Source organism: Corylus avellana, chromosome ca6 (assembly GCF_901000735.1).
Source record: "Corylus avellana chromosome ca6, CavTom2PMs-1.0".
NCBI lineage: Eukaryota > Viridiplantae > Streptophyta > Magnoliopsida > Fagales > Betulaceae > Corylus > Corylus avellana.
This window is the reverse complement of record NC_081546.1, coordinates 23,211,015-23,235,143: the sequence shown is the minus strand read 5'-3', so window position 1 is coordinate 23,235,143 and position 24,129 is coordinate 23,211,015. Positions and strand designations below refer to the sequence as shown.

General features: G+C 36.8%; 3 protein-coding genes across 3 annotated transcripts; all 3 read right to left on the bottom strand.

Moving 5' to 3' along the window:
* Window positions 1–1,278: 1,278 nt before the first annotated feature.
* LOC132184751 (bystin-like) lies at window positions 1,279–13,497 on the bottom strand. Its single transcript, XM_059598491.1, has 12 exons — window positions 13,246–13,497; window positions 12,615–13,107; window positions 11,902–12,025; window positions 11,070–11,121; window positions 10,082–10,409; window positions 7,787–7,866; window positions 6,899–6,946; window positions 4,558–4,704; window positions 3,936–4,008; window positions 3,765–3,840; window positions 2,098–2,188; window positions 1,279–1,490 (listed from the first exon to the last, which is right to left on the bottom strand). Exons 2-11 carry the CDS (start codon window positions 12,933–12,935, stop codon window positions 2,109–2,111), a joined length of 1,329 nt encoding a protein of 442 aa, XP_059454474.1. The 5' UTR covers window positions 12,936–13,107; window positions 13,246–13,497; the 3' UTR covers window positions 1,279–1,490; window positions 2,098–2,108.
* Window positions 13,498–15,424: 1,927 nt separating this feature from the next.
* LOC132185402 (glycine-rich cell wall structural protein 1.0-like) lies at window positions 15,425–16,470 on the bottom strand. Its single transcript, XM_059599180.1, has 2 exons — window positions 16,450–16,470; window positions 15,425–15,796 (listed from the first exon to the last, which is right to left on the bottom strand). Exons 1-2 carry the CDS (start codon window positions 16,468–16,470, stop codon window positions 15,425–15,427), a joined length of 393 nt encoding a protein of 130 aa, XP_059455163.1.
* A 1,258-nt stretch (window positions 16,471–17,728) lies between these two features.
* LOC132184441 (uncharacterized) lies at window positions 17,729–23,210 on the bottom strand. The gene is made up of 6 exons (XM_059598079.1): window positions 22,751–23,210; window positions 21,846–21,980; window positions 21,663–21,756; window positions 21,000–21,094; window positions 19,325–19,492; window positions 17,729–18,158 (listed from the first exon to the last, which is right to left on the bottom strand). The coding sequence occupies exons 1-6, from the start codon at window positions 23,085–23,087 to the stop codon at window positions 17,998–18,000; spliced, it is 990 nt and encodes a 329-aa protein (XP_059454062.1). The 5' UTR covers window positions 23,088–23,210; the 3' UTR covers window positions 17,729–17,997.
* Between the last annotated feature and the right edge of the window lie 919 nt (window positions 23,211–24,129).

Here is a 24,129-nt window from a genome sequence, read left to right as displayed (position 1 = left end):
ATCTTGAAGCTCTGTGATGCAATCTTTTGTTTGAGCACCAAGCACCGTTGCTCCATGAATCTGATGTTCGCGTGCTTCGATGCCAACACCTGAGACTTGTTCACCTGCCATTCTTTCTCTGCCTGCAAGCATTTTTCATCCTGATGAACACAGGTTCAAAAATTAGGATTTTTTGTAGAGATTAAAGAGATTTCGGTCTCTGTTTGGTTGTTAAACTAAATGAAAATAAAAAAGGAGAGTATGAGATTATACAATGTGTTGGATTTTTTTTCTTTTCCTCGATTTTCTTAACAACCAGAGGAGAGAGAGATTAGTGTTTGTATTGGAGACTTTTTTCTAATTTTTTGTATTGGAGACTTGGAGGCGAGAGAGACGTTGGGTTTTTTTTTTTTTTTTTTTTGGATGATATCATTTTTTTATTTTTTAGGTTTAATTATTTTTTGTTATTTTATTATTTTTAATTTTTAGGACACGTGTCGTGATATAAACATAAATGACATGGACTTCCGTTAATTAGCACAGACGGAAACTAACAGAGGTAGTGATTCCGTCTTTTCTCATATGTGAAGTACTAGATTTGCCATGTTTTAAAATGTAGGAAAAAAAAATAAAAATGTTAAAACTCAAATACCAAAATAGTTATCAACCCAAATAAAAAATCTAAAAAACCAAAGAAAAAGAAAAAGAAAAACCAAGCCACCCACAATGGCTAAAGGGTTTGGCCACCCCCTAATTTTTTATTTTTAACAAAAAAAAAAAACTGTTTTGAGGGGATGGCGAAACTACCAAAAAATGTCAAGGAGGTGGTTATGCAGATCTTTTTATTTTTGGCTATTCAATGCAAGAGGGGGGGATTTCCCCCCAACTTCAATAGGGCAAGAAACATGTAAGAGTATTCACATCAGCTACCCCATATCTGCTTTCCTTTCTTAAATATAAGGAAAATCTCCACACAAACAAACAAAAAACCCACAAAAAGCCACTTGCAACAACTTTCCAATAAGTTTGGTGCTACCCAATGGCTAGAGAAGCTCTTTCTCTATCTATTATTTTAACACAATATTTCTTTCTTCTCTCTCATCTATCCTCTGCTTTTCATTAGGAATTGTATTTGGATTTTTTTAAAAATGCGAGTAGGAAACTGATATGATTGAAAAGAATTCCAACACTAGAGCAATGAAGTCGATTTTTCCCCTAAAACCTTTACTCAACTGCAAAGTACACTAGTTAAGATGAAAACAGGCTCAAGACTTGAATTTTCAAGCTCCAAAAGCACTATTGGACAATCATGGAGTTTCTGGATTTTTTTTTTTCGAAGCATGTGGATGCATGCCCACAACATATGATAAATACGAAATTTGTCCCACGAGTGCTCAAAGAGAACATTTAAAAGGCATAATAAATCCAAAATTTTGTTACTTGTACAAAAATTTGCCATGAAATTGCATTTCTCCCAGCAAACATGGACTGTATCTTTTTGGGTACTCCACCTGAAAAAAAAAAAATAATAAAACCCTACAATTAGCCGGAGGGCACATTCTCCTCACCACACATCCAAAAACGAAATTATACGTGCAGTATCAGTTTACACGGGGTGTAATGCTAATGCTTATTACACCACTCAATACAATCTGGTTTCAAGGGTCAAGTCTCTCTAAACCCTATCAAAATTACATTCACCTTAAGCTTGTCATGCATGCCAAACTTAAAAGTTTATCAAAACTATACAATGTTGAAACACTTCTTTCCATGTAATTTTGAGCAATCACATTTTTTTTAAAAAAAAAGGATTATACAGCTCCTAATATCCGATCAACTTCATATTTGGAGTGCGTGAAGGGCTTGAGGAAGGCGTATAATCCAAATTGGATATAGTGAAAAATGAAGCAAACAAAAAGTAAATTTAGAGGCATACTAATGACTACTTTTACAAATGGGTCTGCATGACAAGCTTGAGGAGACCTTGTAATCTAAATTGGGTCTAGTGAAAAATGGATCCCAGAAAATATTGTAAAAATGTAAGAATCACCAGTTTTACACAACAAAATCCAGCTTCAACGATAGCAAAAACAATATAACAAAATGCAGTGCACATACCAGGCAATCAATCAATCCTCCTCCATCGGAACCTCTGGAATATCAAACCTGTCTTCTTCAATAGTTTTATTGATCACAGAAACAGGAGAGGGTATGGGAAGTCAAGGAAACAAGAATTTATCTGGTCATTGGATCTAATGAAGAAAAAAACACTTAAACCAACAAAAGCAGCTCCACATTTGATGAATTCCTTGATGCATCATTATAGTAGGATATCAAATGCAAACTCAATTTTATGAAGCAACAGATAATAACTAATTCAGATTAGCACATAGCAACTAGTACAATCCATAATACATCAATGTCTTCATGATCCGCTAGGTACAAAACTCATAAATCTCAAGGGTATATTAATAACCTTGTTTTATGTGATTCCATGTCGCTTGTGCAAGTTTTTTCTCTAGTAAATGATTAACATAGTGCTTAAATCATATGATCACATACATACAATAATGACAAGCTTTTACTAATACAATCAATCACCGAAGCATCTTTTCTTTTTCTTTTTTTTTTAATTCAAAAAAGGTAGGCATAGGGGAGATCAATTTTAGTTATTCTATTTGGGCGTAATCATAGTAACACAGGAGAGGCCTAGACGGTGAGAATTGCAGGCGCTCCCTCAAGTCCGACTCAACCTCATCAGGGCATCAGTAGGATCCAAAGCGGCTAATACTAATAGGATTAAGTATTCCCATTTCGGGATTCAAACTCTCACCCTAGTACATGCCCAACTACTTGGGAGATTTCCTTGAGGCCACTGAACCACCACTGATGGTAATCACCGAAGCATCTTACTTTCATGAGTTTCCGCTTCTTCTCCCAATATGATTCATTTAAAGCATAGTTTATTTCATGAATCCAACGAAGCAAAACCCAAGCCTAGCTCATTGAATGAAGCCAGATAACCTCGTAGTCTAGCTTAAATTGGAAACTCTAGAGGTTAGTCTTAAATCTTATAATCCTACTATCTTTGATTAGCTGTACCCTTCTTTCAATTCAAGCAGTAGACTTAAGACAATCAATTTGATTCCATTAGAGATGAACAAATGATTTCCAGGATTATCCCTTTTTTCTCTTGGTCAAGACATTATGATTTGGCAACCCTTGCAACTATGCTGCATCACTTTTCTAGCTTAAATAAGTTAGAAGGCAAATTATATATTAAAAATATAATCCACATATATCTACTCAAGCTGAGACCTTACCAACTTGAAATCAAGCTCCTTGGAAACTTGAAAATCAATAACCAGAAGCTAAAAAATACAAACTTATTAGCACATAACACATGATACAGTTTCAACCCCTGTGGGTGGCTAGGAGCACGACTAGCTATGGCTGGGTTTTGCCACCCATGACCACCACTGTGGCTAGCTTGGTCTGTGGCTGCACTGAGGTCTTGAAAATCAACTTCTTTTTTTGGCTTTTTTTTTTTTTTTTTTCTAAGGGGCATAATTATTTTTTCAACAATCATTTATGACAAAAATGCTGACTGAGGTCTTGAATTTAGAATGGACCTAAACCTAAGCCTTAGTCTATCAAATTGAAAATTGGGGTCTCAAGGCCAAAATGGCAAAAACATTCAAGGGTTTTGTCACCTGATTTCCCCAAAAAATTATTAGATAGAATTCAAACTTTAAGCAAAGCCTAGAAAAGACAAAAAAGGATATATATTGACATAAGATCATCCTCCTTTTCACCACGGTTGCGGCTATTATTTAGCTCCCGGCGGATTTCAGGAGTAACCTACATTTGGAGAGGGCATACACATTATATATGACATTAAATTAAATAATGAGAATTCATGGAAGCAACTACAATGTCGGGGACAATGTCCTTACTAGTTTGTGCTTTTGCATTTCAAGTAGATTTCTAAGGTTATCTTTATCCTCCTTCCGCAGGTCATTTTTGTACCTGCAAGGAATTTGGCATAGCAACAGTATATGAGAGGAAATGCAATTATGAATCAAACTAATACTATGACGTATGTTATAAAAGTATAAAATGTAAATCCTAGTTACATGTTTCTCCTTTTCTATCAAAAGGATGGGTAAGTTTGATGTAGGACAGATTTAAAACCTGTCAATGGATGGCTAATATGGTTATAGGGTTAGAAAGTTGTGGTTTTAGGGCTTGGGATGGTAAGAGAATCAGTACAGGGTTCAAACCCTAGCTACAACTAGAGAGAGATATTGGTTTTTCCTTCTTCTTTTTTTTCCCTATTGGGCAGACTGATTTGGAAGGCCCAGGGACGTTTTGCCTTCATTTCCCTCCCTTTCTCTCTCCTACCAAACAGATGGATTTTAACTTCCCCAAACCCCCCAATCCTCTCCTTCCCTTCCTCCAAAAATAGTGGAAGTGAACCAAATGTATGTTCTATAGAACATATTATCCTAGGAAATAAAAATTCTTCTCGACGCCCAATCAGGCAAGAGAAAACACTCTTTAGTAAAAGTTACTAACCTTTGCACAAATGCAAGTAATGATTGGTGCCATATTACAGGCATTATCCTGGTATCTTCGAGGAATCTCATAAAATGAGCAACGGTAGCATCAAGTACACGATGTGGCAAAGCATACTTCTTCTCCAAAAGAAGCTTTATAAAATAGCTGCAATGATTAAGAAGGAAACTTGGTCAAGTAGTTTCAAACGCATTTGCAACCAAAAAGAGATTGCCAACAAAAATCATCACTTATTATATAATAAGTGAATTTATTAATCAACCAATCAACATGAATACTAATCTCGAAGCAATATGATGATCTCAAGAATACCAATCACTTTGTTTCCGAGCTTCATATTACCAAGCTCTACACTCTCTCCTTTCCTGATTAGTCATGTATCATAGAGAAATGTCAAAATAGGAAGTCAAAAGAGAATTATGTATTACGTAAGAAGGGATTTATCCTATGGACCTTCTACATCTTTTTACTAAATCAGCAGCATTTAACATATATGGGTGTCTCCCCTCTTAAGCCAATAAACCACATACTCTCACTGCATATAGATTACCCTGTTCTATCACACAATCTATCTGCTCGAAACTTCTAAGTAACACCATATTAAAAAGAGCAAGTGTTGTCCATTTGACTGCATGCTGACAAGATATTATCAAACACATTGGGAACAAGCTTATGGCCAAACCAGCTCTCTGATGGACTTGATTTCTGTGTACCATGATCTCTAGATTGATCTTGTCATCATTTCAGCCATTAGCATATCCAGATGCCAACCATGTTAAACAAGGTTTTATCTTGACACCTGAACATTAATGCTTGTCTCTTCAAAAAACTTAATTTCTTACCAAGCATTATATCAACTCGATTCCAGTACTCCGACAAAAGTGAAACAGATCCAATTAAGTGGAGGTTCGGAGTGCATATAAACATTAGAAATGCATAGTGCTGCCCAAACACCAATAAAGCATACCAAACATACATTGAACTTCTTTTTCGAAATTTTATTAAAAACAAGAGGGCACAACCCAAGAACACAGAAAGTATACAGAGAAACAACTAATCACAAAAAGAAAATAGATCAAAAATATCATTATATCTAAAAATGTGAAGACAATCATAGGCAACTGTCCATTGGTAAAAGGTTTTAAAGGTCTTTAGTTCCACCACCGATCTGTTGCAATCCTCAAAATTGCGATCATTTCTAGATACACCACATCAAGCAAGATGGGGATCATCTTCCACACTACTACCTTCGGAGACGAAACTTGTTGCCCTCTCCAACATGCGAAGAGATCCACTACCCTTCTAGGCATAACCTACTTTAACCCATAAAGGATAAGGCATAAGTAGTCTCACAATGGAGCAGAAGGTGATCTACAAATTCCCCACTCTTCTTGCATATGCAACACTAATTTACCACTATTAAATTCTATTTTTTCTCAAGTTATCCATGGTGATGATCTTCCCTAAAGTGGCAAATCAAGCAAAGAACATGACTCTCGAGAGAACCTTATTGTGCCAAATACTCCTTCAGGGGAAAAGGTCACTATCATGGGTTGTAACGGCATTATAAAATGATCAAACATCAAACAACCCTCTCTTAAAAGGAGTAGAACACAACTTGTCTTCTCCACCCCGTCTTAGTCTGATGGAGTACAAAAGATCTAAAAACGTGGAGAAAAATTCACCTCCCAGTCCTGCCGCTCTAATAAAGTTGACATTCCATTGATGAGAGTCACTAGCAAGTTGTAAAATATCAGCCACAGAAGCATCTTTGAAGCAAGCTATACTGAATAACTCCAAAAAAGCTACCTCAAGGGTTTGTTTCCCCACACCACACATCGTACCAAAATCTAATCTTAGAGTCAACCCTTTTTGATAAACTTCCAAAGCCCAACCCCATAAGACTCTCTCTCACAATAATTTTCTTTTTCAATACAAACACAAAGAAATAAACAAGAGAACATAGCACATGTAGAAGAATAAAACAAACCGGAACATCCTATAACACAAAGCCCATGAACAAAATGCACAGAAAAGAGAGGAAAAACCCAAGCAACCTTGACAATCTACACATCCTTAAAGAGCAGAAACTAATAAAAAAAAAAAGCATTATGACCCAGCTCTCTGCCCAACTTCCGCAGATCCCCATAATCCTCAAACCAAATCATGAACACTCAAGTACTTGAGTGTCAAAAAGCCATTCAATTAAATACTCATAAAAACTCATGCATCATCCATCTACAAAAAAAAAAAAAAAAAAAAAAACACATGGCACGAGCCATTAAGCTTCAAACATGTTCGCATTCTTTGTAAATGAAATAAATGTTACATCATTCACTACCTTGTTGTACCACCATATTCCATCTCTGCAAGCTTCAATAATGCAACACTGCAAATCCATTCAAAAATTGTGTTAGACATCTCCCAAGTGTTAGAGTTTGAACTATTCATCGAAAATAATTTCAACAGCTACTCAGACATGCACATAACATACCCACCATTCACAAGAACTTCATATATTCAAATTATATCAACAGCTACAAACACAACGAAGAAACCAGCTGGAAAAAACCACAAGTGGACTTTAAATTGAAAAGCTAAAGGGGCAAACAAGGAATATGCTTAGTAACAGCAAAGACATGTTTAAATTGTTGACAAATACAGCTAATTAGGCATCCACAGTTAACTGACAGATATGCTAAATAGGGCTCTTGTGACAACTAAGCAATACAAATGTTTGCCATAGATTTGTAGTCCTTGATATATATATAATCAAATAAATCAACAAGGCCATATTTCTTGCAAAAACTTGCTAAAGGAATTTTGGAAAACTACTCCAATGATTTAAATATTACGAAAAATATTCATCAAACATCCAACAGATTTCTTATAAGTTAAAAGAGCAATGGGTTCATCTTCAGACTAAAACAGAAGGGCGCTTTTATTAATTAAAAAAAATATATTATTATGTGATGAGACGTGTTTTAAAAGGAAACAATTATATAAAAAATAGGCCTGACAAAGTTTTTCCAAGAAACTCCTTAAGTTAAATTATGAAAACCATTTCGTCATTGACCGAGTATAAGGTGAGTCTCATCTCGAATCTTTAGATCCAGGACAACCCCGCTCCCCCCAACTGTTCCACAAGGTAGAAAATACAGGCAGTATCCCCACACTTTATCAGTCCATTGATTAAGATTTTGTGTCCATAGATCTCCACTAGACATACCTTGAATGAAGGGGAGGAATGGAGACCTTCTGTATAATGCTCCCAATTATGACAGCTTCCCTAAGATTGCAGGTCCTTGACTGCATGTCAAGAAAAAATTGATAAGTAATTCAATCTTATTAAAGGGCCGAGGGGCACAATCCAAGTACGCAGAGTATACAAGAGAAACCCACTTAGGGAGAAGAAAAGGAACACAAATCCATAAACTCTACAAAGTTAGCAAAGCGGAAACTGTTGATAGCAACCATCAACCCATAAAAAGTTTTGAACAAAATATCTTTCAACTCTACCACTATTCTCTCACAATCTTCAAAATTTTGGGAATTGCATTCTCTCCAAATGCACCACATCACACAATGGGGAGCCATCCTCCAGGCTTCTAAATTACGGTACCTACCAAACCGGTCACTCCAACTAGCCAATAAATCCGCCACCCCACTCTATGTTGCAGAAAAAAAAATAATTAAAATCTAAACAATGGAAATTTATGACTGTATATAAAGGCTATTTTCCCTGCTCACATAATTATGTGATTGTCCAAAGCTAAATTAATCAGCCTTCCCTACACTATCCTTCCATTTCTAGAATGGTTTATAAAATGATTTTAAACTAGATTAGTAGAAATACATAAGTTTGAACCATGTGTATACTTCCTATAAATGAAGCCCAAACCCTAGGATACATGATTGATGGCAACCCTTCCCCCATCTCATAATCCCCAAGCTTGATTAAGGTTTGATTTGACCCTAGGACTTTGGTACACCACAGCAGAGACAAAAAGAATGGTAAATGTACGTAAAAACAATCACATACCAATATCTGAAACACCAGAGACAGCAAAGAAACAAATTGCAACAGTACATATTCATCTTAATGATCAAGGGAAGCGACAATTACTTATCAAAAAAGAAGTATCAATTAAGTAACAAAGACTAAAGAGCACAAACATTGAAGTGAAAGACAACATGATACTAAGTATCCTTTGTAAAGGCAAATTTGAAGTAAGATCATTTTATAGGATCCTTGCTTCAAAAGACCCTACTCCCTTCCCTTGGAAAAGTATTTGGCGCACCAAGGCTCCTTCAAGAGTGGCCTTCTTCGTTTGGACGGCCGCGCTTGGAAAGATTCTAACTTTGGACAATGTTCGGAAGAGAGGTATTGTGGTGATAAATCGTTGTTGCATGTGTGAATCAGATGGGGAGTCTGTTGATCATCTCTTTCTTCATTGTGGGGTGGCGCGCACCATGTGGAACGCCATTTTCGTTCGGTTTGGTTTGTGTTGGGTTATGCCGGGTAACGTTAAGGAGTTGTTTGCTTCTTGGTGGACGGGTGGTAAATCCAGCAGCGCCGTTGTGTGGAAGATGGTTCCTCTATGCCTTATGTGGAGTATTTGGAACGAGAGAAATGCTAGATGTTTTGAGGACTCTTCGAGGAATATAGAGGACCTTATTCATTTTTTCTTGTACACTCTCTTCTCTTGGACTGCTGGTTGGCTAGCGCCTATAGTAATCAGCTTCCAAGATTTTCTTTTGATGTTCTCTTCTTCTTTCTCTTCCTCTTAGTCGCTCTCTTGTATACTCCCGGTGTACTAGGGTTGCGCCCCTCTGCGCTTTTTCTATATATCTTTACTTATCAAAAAAAAAAGTATCCTCCACTTAGTAAGTGGTAGTCCCAACATTTAAAGGGAACGAGGATTGAATTCTAAGAAAACAGGCTATTAGGTATCACCGAAAATATCTATGCTACAAAATGCAAGCTAGTTTTTTATCATCTCGCACTTAATTCCCATTTTAAGGAATTAAAGTATTCAACCTCTAACACACTGTAATTATATGAAATAATGCAGAGAAAGCCAAATTGCATGTATTCCCTTCACATATAGCATTGCTAAGAGATTTCAAAATTTTCCTAACAGTAACAGTGATGGTGCAAATAAATAAATAAATAAAATGTACATCTTTATACAACCCATCAGACACTGAGCATATCATAATTAATTTGTCTCTACGTATCATGTCATAATTTTTCCTAATACCCATAGTATCTTATCCGTGTCCCAGGGGCTTCCTAGGTGTTTATCAATAAATCCATACCACGGCTATACAAATCAGCATTGATCTCCTTAACTGCTCCATTATGAAAAAGAAACTATGCACAAGCATCCACAGTTTGTACACCAAGTTCAGCAGTAGATCTTGAATATTGAAGCACATATATCAGAACATTCAACATAATTTTGGATAGTGAACTTGAGAGAACAGCAAAAATTATTATGATATGTTGAAGATCGTGTACCTCACATAGAGGGAACAATATTCCTTTGAAGAATGCAGCAGGTTTGTAGAGCGACTTCTTCAAAGCTTGATATAAAGCGAAATGAAGCCGCTGATTCTTCCGAATATCTTCTCTCACTCGTGGGAGCAAAACTAGTTTGTAGAAGCGTTCTGCCTTCTTTGCACCCAAATTGGAAGCAAAAATTCTTGTGGATTGATACAGAGCATTTGGTGACCAGTTCTCAGGCTCAGTCAGATATAGGATATCCTCCCAAAGTTGCATTGAAGGGATGTGCTTGAATGCTTTGGGCATTTTGCCTGCTGTGTAACTACGAAGAAGCTTGCCAACCCTGCATAGTATGTGTACTCGTGTTCAATAAATTTGTCATTTAGAATAAGATATCCTTAATATATATATTTCTCCCACAGATTTCAGGCATGAATAGCAGCACTTTTTATGAAAACAAAAACATTTTAAGATTCAAATAGTCAAGAAAAATCAATATAAGTTAAACTCAAAAGGGGAACATAAATGAGCATTGCCCTTTGCGGTGAAGAGGAGGATCCATATTCAGCGGATTTTCTTCGGGTTATGGACATTGCCCGGCCTAGGGCTAAAGGAAAAAGGCCCAGGAATAAGGGCAAAAGAGAGTTGTTAAATTTAGAAAGCTCCGTTAACTATGGCAATTTTAGTGCGTCCTTCAGGAGAAGGAAGAGCAGGATTATTGTGTCATAGTCTTTTGTGAAGGGATGAGGTTGTTTGGTTAGTGGGCTTTGCGTTGGTGTGTTTGTTTGAGGGTTTTTGGGTGGTTGTTTGGTTTTTCTGGGTGGGTGTGCTGGGGTTTTTCTTTGGGCTCGCTTTGGCCCCCTTTGTATACTTCGTGTGTAATTAGGGGCGCCTCTCACTTTCTTCTTCTTTAATAAAACTTCTTATTACTTATCAAAAAAAAATATATAAGATATTTCAATGTGATGCAATCTTATAACAAGAAAATACATTGCGTACATACCCCTTGTATAAATCGATGATGGAGTTATCCAATTTAGGCAATGGTCGCATTTCTGCAATAAAATAAATAGAATCAGTAAAGAAGATAACGACAACTGAACGACAATGGTAAATAAAGAAGAAAAAAACAAAAAAACAAAATCCAAACCTCTAAATGACATTATTTCTAAGATTCACTTAGGACACCTTTAGTACGAAGGAATAGACCTAGAAATGGAATAGCTATTCTTATGGAACACCTACTACATTATTTGGTTGTGCCACCATTAATGGGAATAGTTATTCCCCTAAAATGGGGAATAACCATTGCTCTCAAAAAGTTAGTAAATAGGTATTCCACCAGGAATGGAATTGTGCTAAAATAATATCCCAAAAACCCATTCGTCATTTTCGTTCTGGTCTTCACAATAGGTGGTTTGGTCACCCCAACCGAACCTCACAAGTAGTCACGGCTACTCCCGGCATGCCATTCGGTGGCTGCAACCATTAGATGGCTTGGATTTGGTGGTCGCGACCACCCCCGCACGCTGGTTGGGGTGACACCAACCAGGAGAAGGAGAGTCTTATTCTTATATTGTTTTTATTAGTAAAGGTATTTTAGGAAATTTGGTTGAAATCTGATTCCATTTAGAAAATTTGGTCATTCTTGTGTTGTCACCAAACAAACAAATAGGACTAGTCATTCCATTCCAGCTTCTTGTATTCCTCGTAATACTAATTCCTATTCTATAATAAGTAGTCATCATTACAGTGCATCAATCATGCCCTTAATCACTTATAGATGAACACTCCCCAAAGAAAAAAAAAAAAAAAAAAAACTAAAATATATCAACCTGAAGCAGCCTTTGCATCTTTCTGTTTAATTTTTGCAACAATGATATCGGCAAGAGTACACTGGGGACCCGCATCCTTTCTTAAGAATGCCTCCAATACTCTCTCATCCTCTTCATCAATCTCCTGCATGACAATAAATAAATAAAAATTGTGGGCTTGAATATCAAATTGAAGACTCCTAAAGAAACTTCCATGAAGGGGAAAGAAAAATTGATCTTTAATGATGTATGCTAGTGGTATCACTCACCCACAAGAGTATCAAATTATATGATGCCGTATTAATTAGTCATAGTTTCCTAGAATGATGATTGCCCAAGCCACAAAGAAAAACTTGAGGGAAAAAAAATATATATAAGAGTTTAGAATCTTAAAGTGTCAAGAGTTTTCAAAAATTAATAACAAACAATACGCCACTCTGCGGTCAGTGACGCAGTTTGGCCGCTTTATCGTATTCTGGAACCTCAATCGACAAAAGCTCAACATCCAAACCCCCAATTTTTTCATGCCAGAGTTTCTCAATAACCAAAACTTACAAATTAAAAAATAAAATATAATGACAATGTACATACAAGCTCGAATCTCACCCTAATTGTTCTTCCCTTCTGACACGATAAAAACTCAAAATCCACAATCCAAAATTTCCACTTTCTTTTTGCCCACAGATTATCAGTGACCACGCAGTATAAACTAAAAGCAAAACAATGCCACTCACATCATAAGCGCCAAATTGGCTCTGAGTTTCAGAGAATCCAGCAAACTCATCGATGTCCTCGTGTGCTTCCTCGGCCTCAGTGAATCCTTGAGCGAAAACCGAGTCGCTGTCGTTAGGGTTTCGTCCCTCTGCCTCGTCCTGAATCTCTCTCTGTTGAGCCAAGGCTTCTTTCAGGATCTTGGAGCTCATGCCGGACGATATCAGCTTCTCCTCCGCCTGGTGCTGCTTGGGCGCTTTCGACCTCTTCTTCGAGGCCACGGAGGCATCGTCGTCTGCGAGGAAAGGCTGCGGATTCTGATGCCTGCTCCTCTTCTTCGCCATCCGATCGAACACCAGCCAAAACCCTGATCACCAATCACTAATCAAAAACCCTAAAATGAGGGTGTAAAACAAAACCCTTTTGTTTAGCACGTGAGAGTTGACACCACGTGCCAATCTGATGGCGAACAAGAGCTCCGGCGGTTTTGATACACAGAGCTTGATTCTGTGGTAACTGAACCAACAAAAAAAAAAAAACTCGTTATAAACTTAAGCTCAGAGAGATAGAGAGAGAGAAAGAGACTGCGAGAGAGAGAAAAATCGTGAGACAGAGAATCAGAGATAGAGAGAGATAAAGAGAGGAACCCCGAACCTGTACGGCTCGAGCAGCTCCACAGCAATCTGCAGCGTAGAGGTGGAGCCTCGGTTTTTCAAAGGGAGAAACTTTCCGTTCCTGTGCCGCACCGCATGGGAGAAGAGCGTCGAGGGAAGGACAGAAATTTCCTGGGCGGGCGGATCCAGGAACCCGGGTATTTTAAAAACTCTTACCGAATTCGGACCGGGTCCAGTCGGAATTAAACAAATTTAACCCGTACCTGTTGTTCAAACCTCAGGATCCGCCATGCTGCGGGGCGGGCGGGTTTTGCCCTTCCCCATAGACTCGATCGGGTAACTATGCCACGCCAATAACATACGTTGTACGATGTCCAATTCAAGCAGTCTTATGTTATAATATCAATTTAAATAATAAAAAATCTATTATTTTCAGTAATTTAAAATAAAAAGTCTTGTACTCCTTCAAACTATCATTTAATTAATAGTCCCCCAAAACTTTTAATTATGACATATCTTCTTAAACTATCGAAAAATTGACAATGTCCCCCAAAGTCAGCAAAAAGACTAGAATGACCAAAATTTTTTTTTCAATAGGACAACAATACTCCACTAAATTGGTTGGGATATAAAGCAGTTATGGAGTTTTTACCAAGAGCACATTAATATACATAATTGAACATAACTCTATTCCATAAGCCTAAGCTAATGGGCTAAGGTCCACTTAGATATATTAAGTACTCTTTTCTTTTATATTTTCTCAATGTGAAACACAACACTTACACGTGCACTTACAACAAAATTTTTTAAAAAAATATATATATTTTTTTGGGAAATTGTATATAAAATCCTTAGGTAAACGCGCCTTTTTTAAAAACTCCCTGGGTTTTTTTTTTCGAAAATTTACTCCCTGGGTTAATGGAAATGACAATAAAATCCATGCCGTCAAAAATTTTTAACAGCCGTTAGTCAAATTCAAAACGCACCGTTTCACCTTATTAAAATATTAATTTTTTTTATTAATTTAATTTTAAAATTTAAATCTAAAAATAAAAAAATAAAAAAATTAATCTTTTGTCAACTCACGACTTCTTTCCTCAACCCCGGCGAACACACCCCAGCTCTCGAATCTCTCCGGCAACATCAACGGTGGTTTGGCTTCGGTGGTGCCTTCTCCCGTTGTTGGAGAACAATTGATTTCTCAGTTAGATTTCCAGTTGGTGACTTCTTGCCTTCAAATTGATTTTTCAAGTTGAAGAACAAGAAAAAGAGAATTTGACTGCTGGTTCTTGTTATTATATCTTGATGGTCTTTTATCTTTACAATTTCAGGGTCTCTACTGCAATTACCAAAGGGAGAAAAGGAGACTGTTGTCGATCTGATCATTGCTCAAAGTTTTTGGTTTCTTGCTCTGGGTTTTGTTGGTAGAAGGATTTTATGAATGGGTTTTGCTTAGTCTTTTTTTTTTTCTTTTTATTTCTGGTATATGGGATTTTTTCAGCTTGTCAGATGTCAACGTTTGGAGAATCTGGTTGTTTCCCTCAGAGCCAAGCTAACGTTTACCCAAGTCAATGTGATCATTGTTTCCCTCTTGCCTTCAAGGAGAATTACAGCAAGCATCAGAAAGGTTTAAAAAAATTCTACAGGCGTCAAAAGATTCCAACTTGTTTAAGACGGCTAAAACACATTAGCAGAGGCATGCATAACATTGTCCCTTAAGATGTTGGATTCTCATACACAAGACTCAGGAGCCCAATTTCAATAGCCCTTCTCAGAAAGGGAATTACATCAAAATTGCACATCTAAAAAAGGGATTCTGGTTTGATGGAATTGCGTTTTTTCTGGGGTTGTCAATACTGAGAAAATTTGAGTGTTTTTTACTTTGTTTGGTTTGAGGAAGACCTTTTTTGGCATTGGATTGTGCTCTGTTATTATGTATTGTTTTGAGGAAAAATTGGAGGTTTGGATGTTTGTGATTACTCTAATCATTCAAATATGACAATGGAACTGTAGTAGTGCATTGTCGTTGTTAGGAAAGATCCATAGGAAGATGGACTCCACAACCCCTCCCTCCTCTCCTGTGCGAATTTACCAACTTCCTCTGTCACCTCACCACCACCACCTTCTTCCCCTGCTCTGTCGAATTCTTCAACTACGCCTACTCAGACTACTGACACCCCAGCGCCTTCATCCCCTTCAACCCCTTCAACTCTAGCTCCTCAGTCTCCTCCACCGCCAGCCCCTGCTGCTCCTCCTCCATCCCCGCCAGCTTCACCCCCACCGGTATTAACACCACCTCCAACCTCACTGCCACCTTCTCCGCCAACCACCATCAACTTCACCACCGCCATCGCTACCAGCATGACCCCCACCATCTGCCCCTTTGCCAGATCACCCCCTCCAGTTTTATCTTCGCTGCCACCACCACTAGGAGGCTCTCCTCCGCAAGCATCCCTTACACCTCCGGTGGCATCCCCACCTCCCCCTCGAGCCATTCCACCAACTGCATCTTTACCTCCTCCACCCAATGATCCAGCACCGCCTTCCTCCAATCTAGATCTGGGAAATTCTGGGAAATTTTTACGATCTCTCTGGAATTTAAATTAATTTTAAAATTAAATTAAAAAAAAAAATTAATATTTTAATAAGGTGAAACGGTGCGTTTTGAATTTGACTAACGGCTGTTAAAAATTTTTGACGGCATGGATTTTATTGTCATTTCCATTAACCCAGGGAGTAAATTTTCGAAAAAAAAAACCCAGGGAGTTTTTAAAAAAGGCGCGTTTACCTAAGGATTTTATATACAATTTCCCTATTTTTTTTTTAAGAAAAAAATGAAAAATTTCCATACCCTAGTTTTTTTTTTTCTTAATTAGTTTAAAAAAATATTTTAAGGGTATTTTTCATCAATGGGGGACATTAACAATTTCTAGTAGCTTAGGGGAATATTGTTCCAATTGAAAGTTTTGGGGATTTTGTCAATTTGATAGTAGTTTGAGTTGGTATGTAAATTTTTCCTTATTTTAATTTTTTCAGATAAATTGTAATTTAACATAATATTACAACAACGATTTTTGAGATTGAATCCTCACTTTACTTCTATTTAGTCATATTTCGCGTGTTAAACTTCATTCATAATTGAGAATATTAGGATATTATTCTTAATTTAAAGGAAAAGTACATGCACTCGAATAAGAGGATAATTTCTATAAGGCGGTGGACCACCTCCTTACCGCCCACCAACCAGAAGCCGCCACCTCAGCATATTAGAAAAATCCTATGTTTAAGAAATAAACACTACAACACTAGATTATATAATTAAAAAACCGATTAAATTTTGTTTAAAAAAAAACAAAGCAGCCAGCCACCAAAAGGAGAGGTAGGGGTGATGGCAGGCCATGGGGTGGCTACGCCAGCCACCCCCAACTCATCTAGGATGGCCAGCGAGCCACCCACATGGGTTGGGTGGCTACGCGCGGCCACCTCCAACAGATTTGGGGTGGCCCCCATGGGGTGGCCCGCGCAGCCGCCCAACCCATGTGGGGTGGCTAGCCGGCCACCCCAGATGGGCTAGATGTGGCCGCGCAAGCTGGCCACCTTAGATGGGCTAGGGGTGGCAGCGAGCCACCCTCATATTCTTAAAAAAATAAAAATAAAAATTGAAGAAAAGAGGATAATCTGGCGTTTTGGTCCTATTCTAGTTTGTGCAATAATTAGGTGGCAGTTTCTAATTGGTAGGCAATAAGGAGGTGGTTTATCCTCCTCGAATAATACTAGAAGTCTCCCTTATGTCACTCCAAAAATAATGTGACTTTTAAAATTACCATCGAACTTATGATTAATTATTATTAAATTTTAATCAAATAACGATTTTAAAAATCACATTATTTTTTGAGTGACAAAAGAGAGACTTATAAGCTGTGTTTGGCAAAGGGCCGGACCGGACCGGACTGGACCGGACCCAAAAACTCAAAAAATTCTTTTCAAAATTAATCACAACATTCTTACTTTTTACATCACATCAATCACTTTTTATTACTATTCAAATAAAAAAACCACTACAAAACAAAATCTTTCACTTTTTTATACAAAATATTCTTACTTTTTTCTCTCATATCAATCAAATCTACTACAGTAACGTTTCACTCCTTTTTTTTCATTTCATTGCCAAACACAGCCATACAATTTCTTTAAAGTTTGAAAATTTACAATTTCTTTAAAAAAAAAAAATTCTAATAAATCCCAAAATCATAGGCTTGTTTTGTGTGGTGTAATCGGCTTCCACACAAGATGACTCATAATTCCGTATAATTGTCCGAAGAGACATATTAGACATCGTTCTCTTGTACATCTCTGAGATGTACAACAAATGTACGAATGATTTCTATCATTTTTCTTCTTCGAAATGGAGTTCATCATCCAATCATAATATTACTAAATAATTACAATTCAAGCCTAACAATTATCATCTACAATAGTAGTCGTTATACCACTTGGATCAACTGAAATAACTGAAACTCTGCTTGAATATCACACACCAAGATTCTTTTATTTCTTATAGCTTAACAACATTACTACAGTAATAAATCAGTTAAGTTTCCAAATAATCAATTGTACGAGCAAAATTTGGCTTATAAGAACCATTTCCCACATAACAAAAAAGCCCTCTAATTGCAAAGGACAAAGAATAATTCTTGTAAAAAATTTTGGTTGTTTTCTTGTATTGGATATACTCAAGTAGTGAGAAAACCTAAAAACTCAGAAAGGCAGAGAGGAGCAATTATCCAACAGTTTAAGCTTTAATCCGTGAAGGCTCTCCCACAGCACTCTCCATTCTTGTGTACCAATCGCCAATGCGACTGTGCTCCACCATATCATTACCAGACCTCAAGTAACGGATTGGTCTTAACACCCCATAGACAGCAAGGTCAGCTAAATTAGGCTTGGAGCCCCCTGACACAATGAGAAACAAGAAAGAATGAACAAAGATAATCATAATGAGGAAAAGAGTAAGAAATTCCACACGTCTATCTCATAATCAAGGACTAGAAGTAGGCACATCTACTGCCGTATCCAAACTATTTGTTCGTAATAAAGTATTTGATGAATTGTTTCAAAAAGTGTGTTAGTAGCGTGGTGCCAAATCTATAAACCCAATTGAATAAATGTTGTTTGAGAAGTGTTTTATAGTGTTTGAAAATTAAGAAATGCTTTCCAAAACTTTGCCAAACACACAAAAAAATTCATCTTTTGCTCCCTTAAATTAAACTATTACCTGAGCAATTTCAAGAATTTAAATGATTGTGCCACAAAGGCCTCAAGTTCAAGGAACTAGTCAAACAGAGTGAAAGCAAGGGGCAATGCCTAAAACTTTGGTTGTCTGTTTCCAAGAGAACTTTTTAAATAGTGCTATTGCTAGAGAGCTTTGGCTGTTTGTGTTTTATTTTTTCGGGGTAGTGGGCAAGTTGTGTAGGGCTTTTCATTGGTCATGGAAGTAGCAAGAAATGGAAGAAAGTTCTTTTATCTTATGCGGTGCATTTGGATGGAGAGAAATGGTCGAACATTTAAGGTTTGTGAATCATCAGTTTTTTGGAATTTCCAGTTTTTAAACATTTGTAATTTGGTGGATGCTACAAGATGCTACTTCACCGTGCTAGATTTCTTAACATGTTTGAATTTTAGGAGAGAAAATTTTACCTCTTTCTCTCTCTCTCTCTCTCTCTCTATATATATATATATATGATTATTATTATTATTTATTTTTGGAGTGACTTGGATAGGGTACTACCCTTCAGCATGTTCACATAAAGTATATATATCAAGAATGATATACATACTTTTTTGGAACTCTCATAGTACTACTCCCTTAATCATGTTAGGAGAATATTTACTATGACAGTATCATTCAAGCGTCACATCCTCTCCACTAAAGATTGGGTAGGGGAGGAGTGAAGTCGTGGGTCCGATATCCACGGGGCATGTTTTAATTATCAAGCCAACAAAAAAATTAAAAAGAAAGAAAAATCTGAATGCAATGCATGAACATCAATTCACTAAATAATGTAATGCATGCTAATGTTCTTGTAAAAAAGTTGTGCATACGAAACTTGAATGCATACCAAGGAACTCCCGGCCATTTAGGGCATCCACCCATGTTTCTGCAGCTTCATACAGCGCTGCACGTTCATCAGTGATGTTATACTTCTTCTTCAGTTTCTTGGACACAAAATACATAGCAGCAGCTCCAGCATATTTCACCGTAATTTTTTCTGTGAAGCTAAAATTACCTACAATAATAGGAAACAAGTATATAATAATCATGACTATCAGCCAAAATCTAAAGTTCAAGTTGTTCATTCACTGGAGGATGTAAGAGCAGAAGAAAAACTGGTTAAAAGATTAGAAACGTATGCAGATAATAGCATACATTAGATGGTCCCTCCCTGTACGGCGGGATAGAGAGAGAGAGAGAGAGAGAGAGATCTGTGATTTTGAATTAACCCTAAACAAGTACAAACCAGATGAGCCAAACACTTAAGCATACAATCAAACAGGAGTCTACAAAGACATAACAAGCCGAAGCTCTGAACATGTTTGAGCAAACACAAAGACACAAATGAATGACCTTCAACCTAACCCATAAACGCCATATATGCAATTTTTTTCTCCAAATCATGAATATCATTAGTACAAAATTTATTTCTACTACTATAAATGAGAGGCAAAAAGCCTTACATCTTATGGTGATAATGAGGATCCAGAAAGCTTGACAATTTTTTTTTTTTGATAAGTAATCATGATATAAAGCAAAAGCGCAGAGGGGCGCAACTCACATACACGGGAAGTATAAAAAGAGTAGAAAGCTTGACAATTGAAAGTGATGTATTAACAAACTGTAATCATCAATCAGCTAGTCGGCAAAATCAGGAAAGATGGTTGATACACATTCAAGGCCCAAACAATGCCTTGAAAAAATTCATCAAACATCTCAAAAAATGAATCCCAATCATGCAACTGCACTATTACACACAGCCACTGATAAGGGACTGACTTTGGAAACAACTGCTCAACAAAAACCCTTCTAGAAGCCAGCTCAGTCTTGACAGAGGTGCTAAAGTCTAGAAGATTGCTTTCTAGGGATTCAGTGCTACCGGAGTCAACTATTACTTCTTACACTTCCTCTGCCTTTTGTGGTAGTAAACCAAAAGAACTGCTACCTTTTAGTCATTTTTAAGAAGGGAAGACTTCTATACAGTTGACAATAAGCTCTAGCTCAAACGGCACTTCCCTAATAAGAATGGGAAGGAGGGTGAGGTTGTCAGCTCAAGATCCCCACTGAATGATATGTAACCCACCAGAAAAAAGGGACTACTATACAATCCACAACCATATTAACTAAAGGAGTACTGCAAATACCTAGAAAGGTCCTTCCCCATCCCCCACCACACCCCTCCAAAAAAAAAAAAAAAAACTCAGATGTTTTTATGACAAATAAGACTAGGATTTTATTAATACCAAGAGACTACCTACATGGAACATGTGCAATAGATCTCCTTAAAAATTACAATCTAAATTTCAGACAATCAAAATATTCAAGGAACGAATATACGCATGAAACACTGCTTATGGCCAACATCCAATGCCACAACATTCACAAGAAAGAGGATTTAAGCATCACATCTATTTGATAGAAAATATATAGAACACCTATTTTGTTGTTTAAATTAAGAATGAAAATTCGATAAATTAATTCTAAAAATTAAATAATTATACACAAACTAGCACAAGTCTTACCATTGCTTGTGATATAGTCAAAGGACTCAAGTGCCTCAGAAGTATTTCGATATATGTTTGGTGACAAGATATGCACCAAGTGATTGTCGACCCACCTATATCATGAAGCCATAAAAATTAGCACACCGGATTTATCAAAAGCCATAGTAGCAGTCGTAATACCTGCTAAAACACGATCACAAATATAAATGTTGATAATACTGTGCCAAATAAAGCATAATTATGCCACACAACTAAAGTGGAAGCTTAGAAATTATCAATCAGGGCAGGAGGAGGAGGAGAGCATCATTTTAGAATGCTTTCAATCAAGGTACTTAATCTTTTTTATCACACATATATATATATAAGTATGTATATATACGTCAGTACATGCAAACATACACATGGAAAGTATATGTATAGATATTCTTGCAAACGAAACATACTTTTATGGACTCTCAAACGTGAAAACAAACATTTTCTGTATAAACTTGCAATACCTGGTATAAAACTTGGTTTGCTTACTAACAAGTGAAGTTTATTATAGAAATCTCAAACTTCTCAAAGTATACTGCTAACCAGAATTATTTCTGGCAACACATAGAAGTACTTTGATCATGAGCATATGCTTGGCGAAGGGAAAAAAAATAGATCATGAAGATAAGCTAGTGAAAAAAAATTTACCCACGCCATTTTTTCTCTTCATTATCATCATCATCCAAGTCTGAATCAGCCTTTCTTCCTGGAAGAATCTTACTGCCCAACTTGTCAATAATAGCTGCAAACATGTCACATATCAGTTTAATGAACACTTAAAATGGAACCCAACAAGTATAAGCAAGCCCATGATCATTCAAAGACACTTACCTGAGGAGTCAACCAGCTGTTCCCCATCTACCACCAATATTGGCACCTTTTTGTAGTCAGACCATTTAATTTCTTTCTTACTAAGTGGATTGACCTCCACAACTTTGTATGGTATGTCATAGTAGTCAAGAAAAGCTGAGATGGCAAAAAAATATCACCAACTTGTAAGAAACCTACTACAAAACAATACAACACATCAAGAGGTAACTAGCACAATAGCAACCATTACTGATTAAATGCGTTACTTCAACTGATTAAAAAAAAAAGGCGAAAATGAAGCTGCTCGAGAATAATCCACTAATTTGGTAGCAGAAAAAAGACCGGAAATGAAAGAAAATAAATAACATAATGAGCAAACACCTACTTTGGTCTCTAGAGTTTACAACAAGTTCTAATTTGGTCCCTAACATTAAAAAGTTCACAATCCAGTCCCTAAACTTATTTAAATTTTTAATGATTTGGCAACCGGAAGTCCATGTAGAGGAAGAAGGGCAGGACGAGCAAGAAGAGGTTGCCAAATCGGCAGCAAAATAACTAATTGCAGAAGTGTAAAATTTTATGGGCCAAATCAAAACTTCTTGTAAACTTCAAAAACCAAAAAAATAAATAAATAAATAAAATTTGTGTATGCCTTCACATTATCTACTATCAAATTTTCCACCATTTCGAACCTTTAAGAGAGGAACTAGGAATCTCATTTCCAACTCGGTATAATCCAACTAAAACGGACACAATTAAGGAGCAATTTCAATTTCCGTATTAGCATACGATCCAAAATAGAATTTATTTTTCCCACTCCTCCATTGCAATTTCCTATTCTTAACACAATTCATCAAAAAAAAAAAAAAAAAAAATCAACTTTATCAAATAATTCAAGAAAGAAAAATAGAATAAGAGATCTTTACTTTTAACTTTATTGCAGAAGGGGCAGGCTTCGTACTGGTAAAGAACGACTTCCTTGGGGACGAGCTCCGGCGGGCGTGGCTCCTTCGCGTGGACCTCATCGGAGAGTGACGCGGCGGCTGCGACAGAGACCAAGGCCCCAGCTACACCGAGAGACACTGCTCGCACTGGTGAACCAGAGAAGGAAGAGAACCACCGCCCGCGGGTGTACGAGCCGCCCATACTGCTGCCGCCGTAGAGCGCCACCTGGAGGAGTCTGTGGTTCACGGTGGCTCCACCGTGGGAGGTGGCGAGAGTCCGGGAGAGGACGGAGGACGCGAGAGTTGAAGCTCTTCTCATGGTGTCTGAGAGAGTCAGAGAGTGGAAATTGGTTCGCTCAGATCCTCGTCGAGGGTTTAATGAGGTTTTGGGGTGTGCGTGGTGATTTCATTACCACAGGGTGCATATTGACTTCGTGTTACGCCTACGTCTCGAGACTCTCGACTACCACGGGACGAGCATCCACCTTCATATGTTTTTTTTTTTTTTTTTTTTTTAATTATTAAAAAAATAAACTTTCATTCTATATATTATCTAATCCTCAAAATTTAATTTTATTGCATTTAACAGTATAAATAATGTTATATTATTTAATTATTTTAAAAGTAATACTATTTAATAAACTGGTATAACACTTCTTCTGGACCTTTTTTTGGTCATCGGATTCGTATGAATAGAAGGATCTTTTATTGTATTTATTTCAACTATATCGTCATCGAATATAACTGAATCTTCGTTAATCACCTACACATATAATCGTTAGTAAGTTAGTTAAAGATAAGTTCAAGGCTTCAAGTAAGAATCAAACCAGATTTAATAATACTACCACAAAACTAGAATTAAGTAAGTATTAATTCTTTGTCATTCATTAAACACATTGTTTGTTGTCATTAATTAAGTAAGCATTTCAGTTTGGTTATCGACAGTTTAGAATAACAGCAAGTAGACCATTCATCAAACACATTGTACGCATTTACTTATCAACAAAACAGCAAATTTCAATTCTAACAAACACCCATTTCAAGAACAGCAATTGAATTATATACATGTTTTTCTTAGAATCAGAGTCTAGAATAACAATTATAGATTTTTATTTATCAACAAACACAACAAATTTTCAATTCTAACAAATAGTCAAATACCCATTTTCAATTTTCAAGAACAAGGATATATCATATATACATGTTTTTCAACTTTTTCTTATAATCAATCTATCGATTGATTACTTGATTCAATGATTCATGCATGCCAACACCCACACAAGCCACACCAACACACTGTGCAAACAACAACCATTGAAATAATCGATTAATCGAACAGCCTACCAAGCAACCCCACAAAA

Bases quoted from the DNA above. Each gene is read 5' to 3' on its own strand.
- LOC132184751 (XM_059598491.1), bottom strand. From the start codon at position 12,935: ATGGCGAAGAAGAGGAGCAGGCATCAGAATCCGCAGCCTTTCCTCGCA. The intron at 4,705-6,898 runs GTAGTGAATGAT...TAATCATTGCAG, and splicing joins GAATATGGTGGTACAACAAG to CTATTTTATAAAGCTTCTTT. The intron at 4,009-4,557 runs GTTAGTAACTTT...AATTCCTTGCAG, and splicing joins TTACTTGCATTTGTGCAAAG to GTACAAAAATGACCTGCGGA.
- LOC132185402 (XM_059599180.1), bottom strand. From the start codon at position 16,470: ATGCTGAGGTGGCGGCTTCTG. The intron at 15,797-16,449 runs GTTGGTGGGCGG...TTTAAATTCCAG, and splicing joins TGCTGAGGTGGCGGCTTCTG to AGAGATCGTAAAAATTTCCC.
- LOC132184441 (XM_059598079.1), bottom strand. From the start codon at position 23,087: ATGAGAAGAGCTTCAACTCTCGCGTCCTCCGTCCTCTCCCGGACTCTC. The intron at 21,981-22,750 runs GTAAAGATCTCT...TTGCCATCTCAG, and splicing joins CTTCTGCAATAAAGTTAAAA to CTTTTCTTGACTACTATGAC. The intron at 21,757-21,845 runs GTAAGTGTCTTT...ACATGTTTGCAG, and splicing joins ACAGCTGGTTGACTCCTCAG to CTATTATTGACAAGTTGGGC.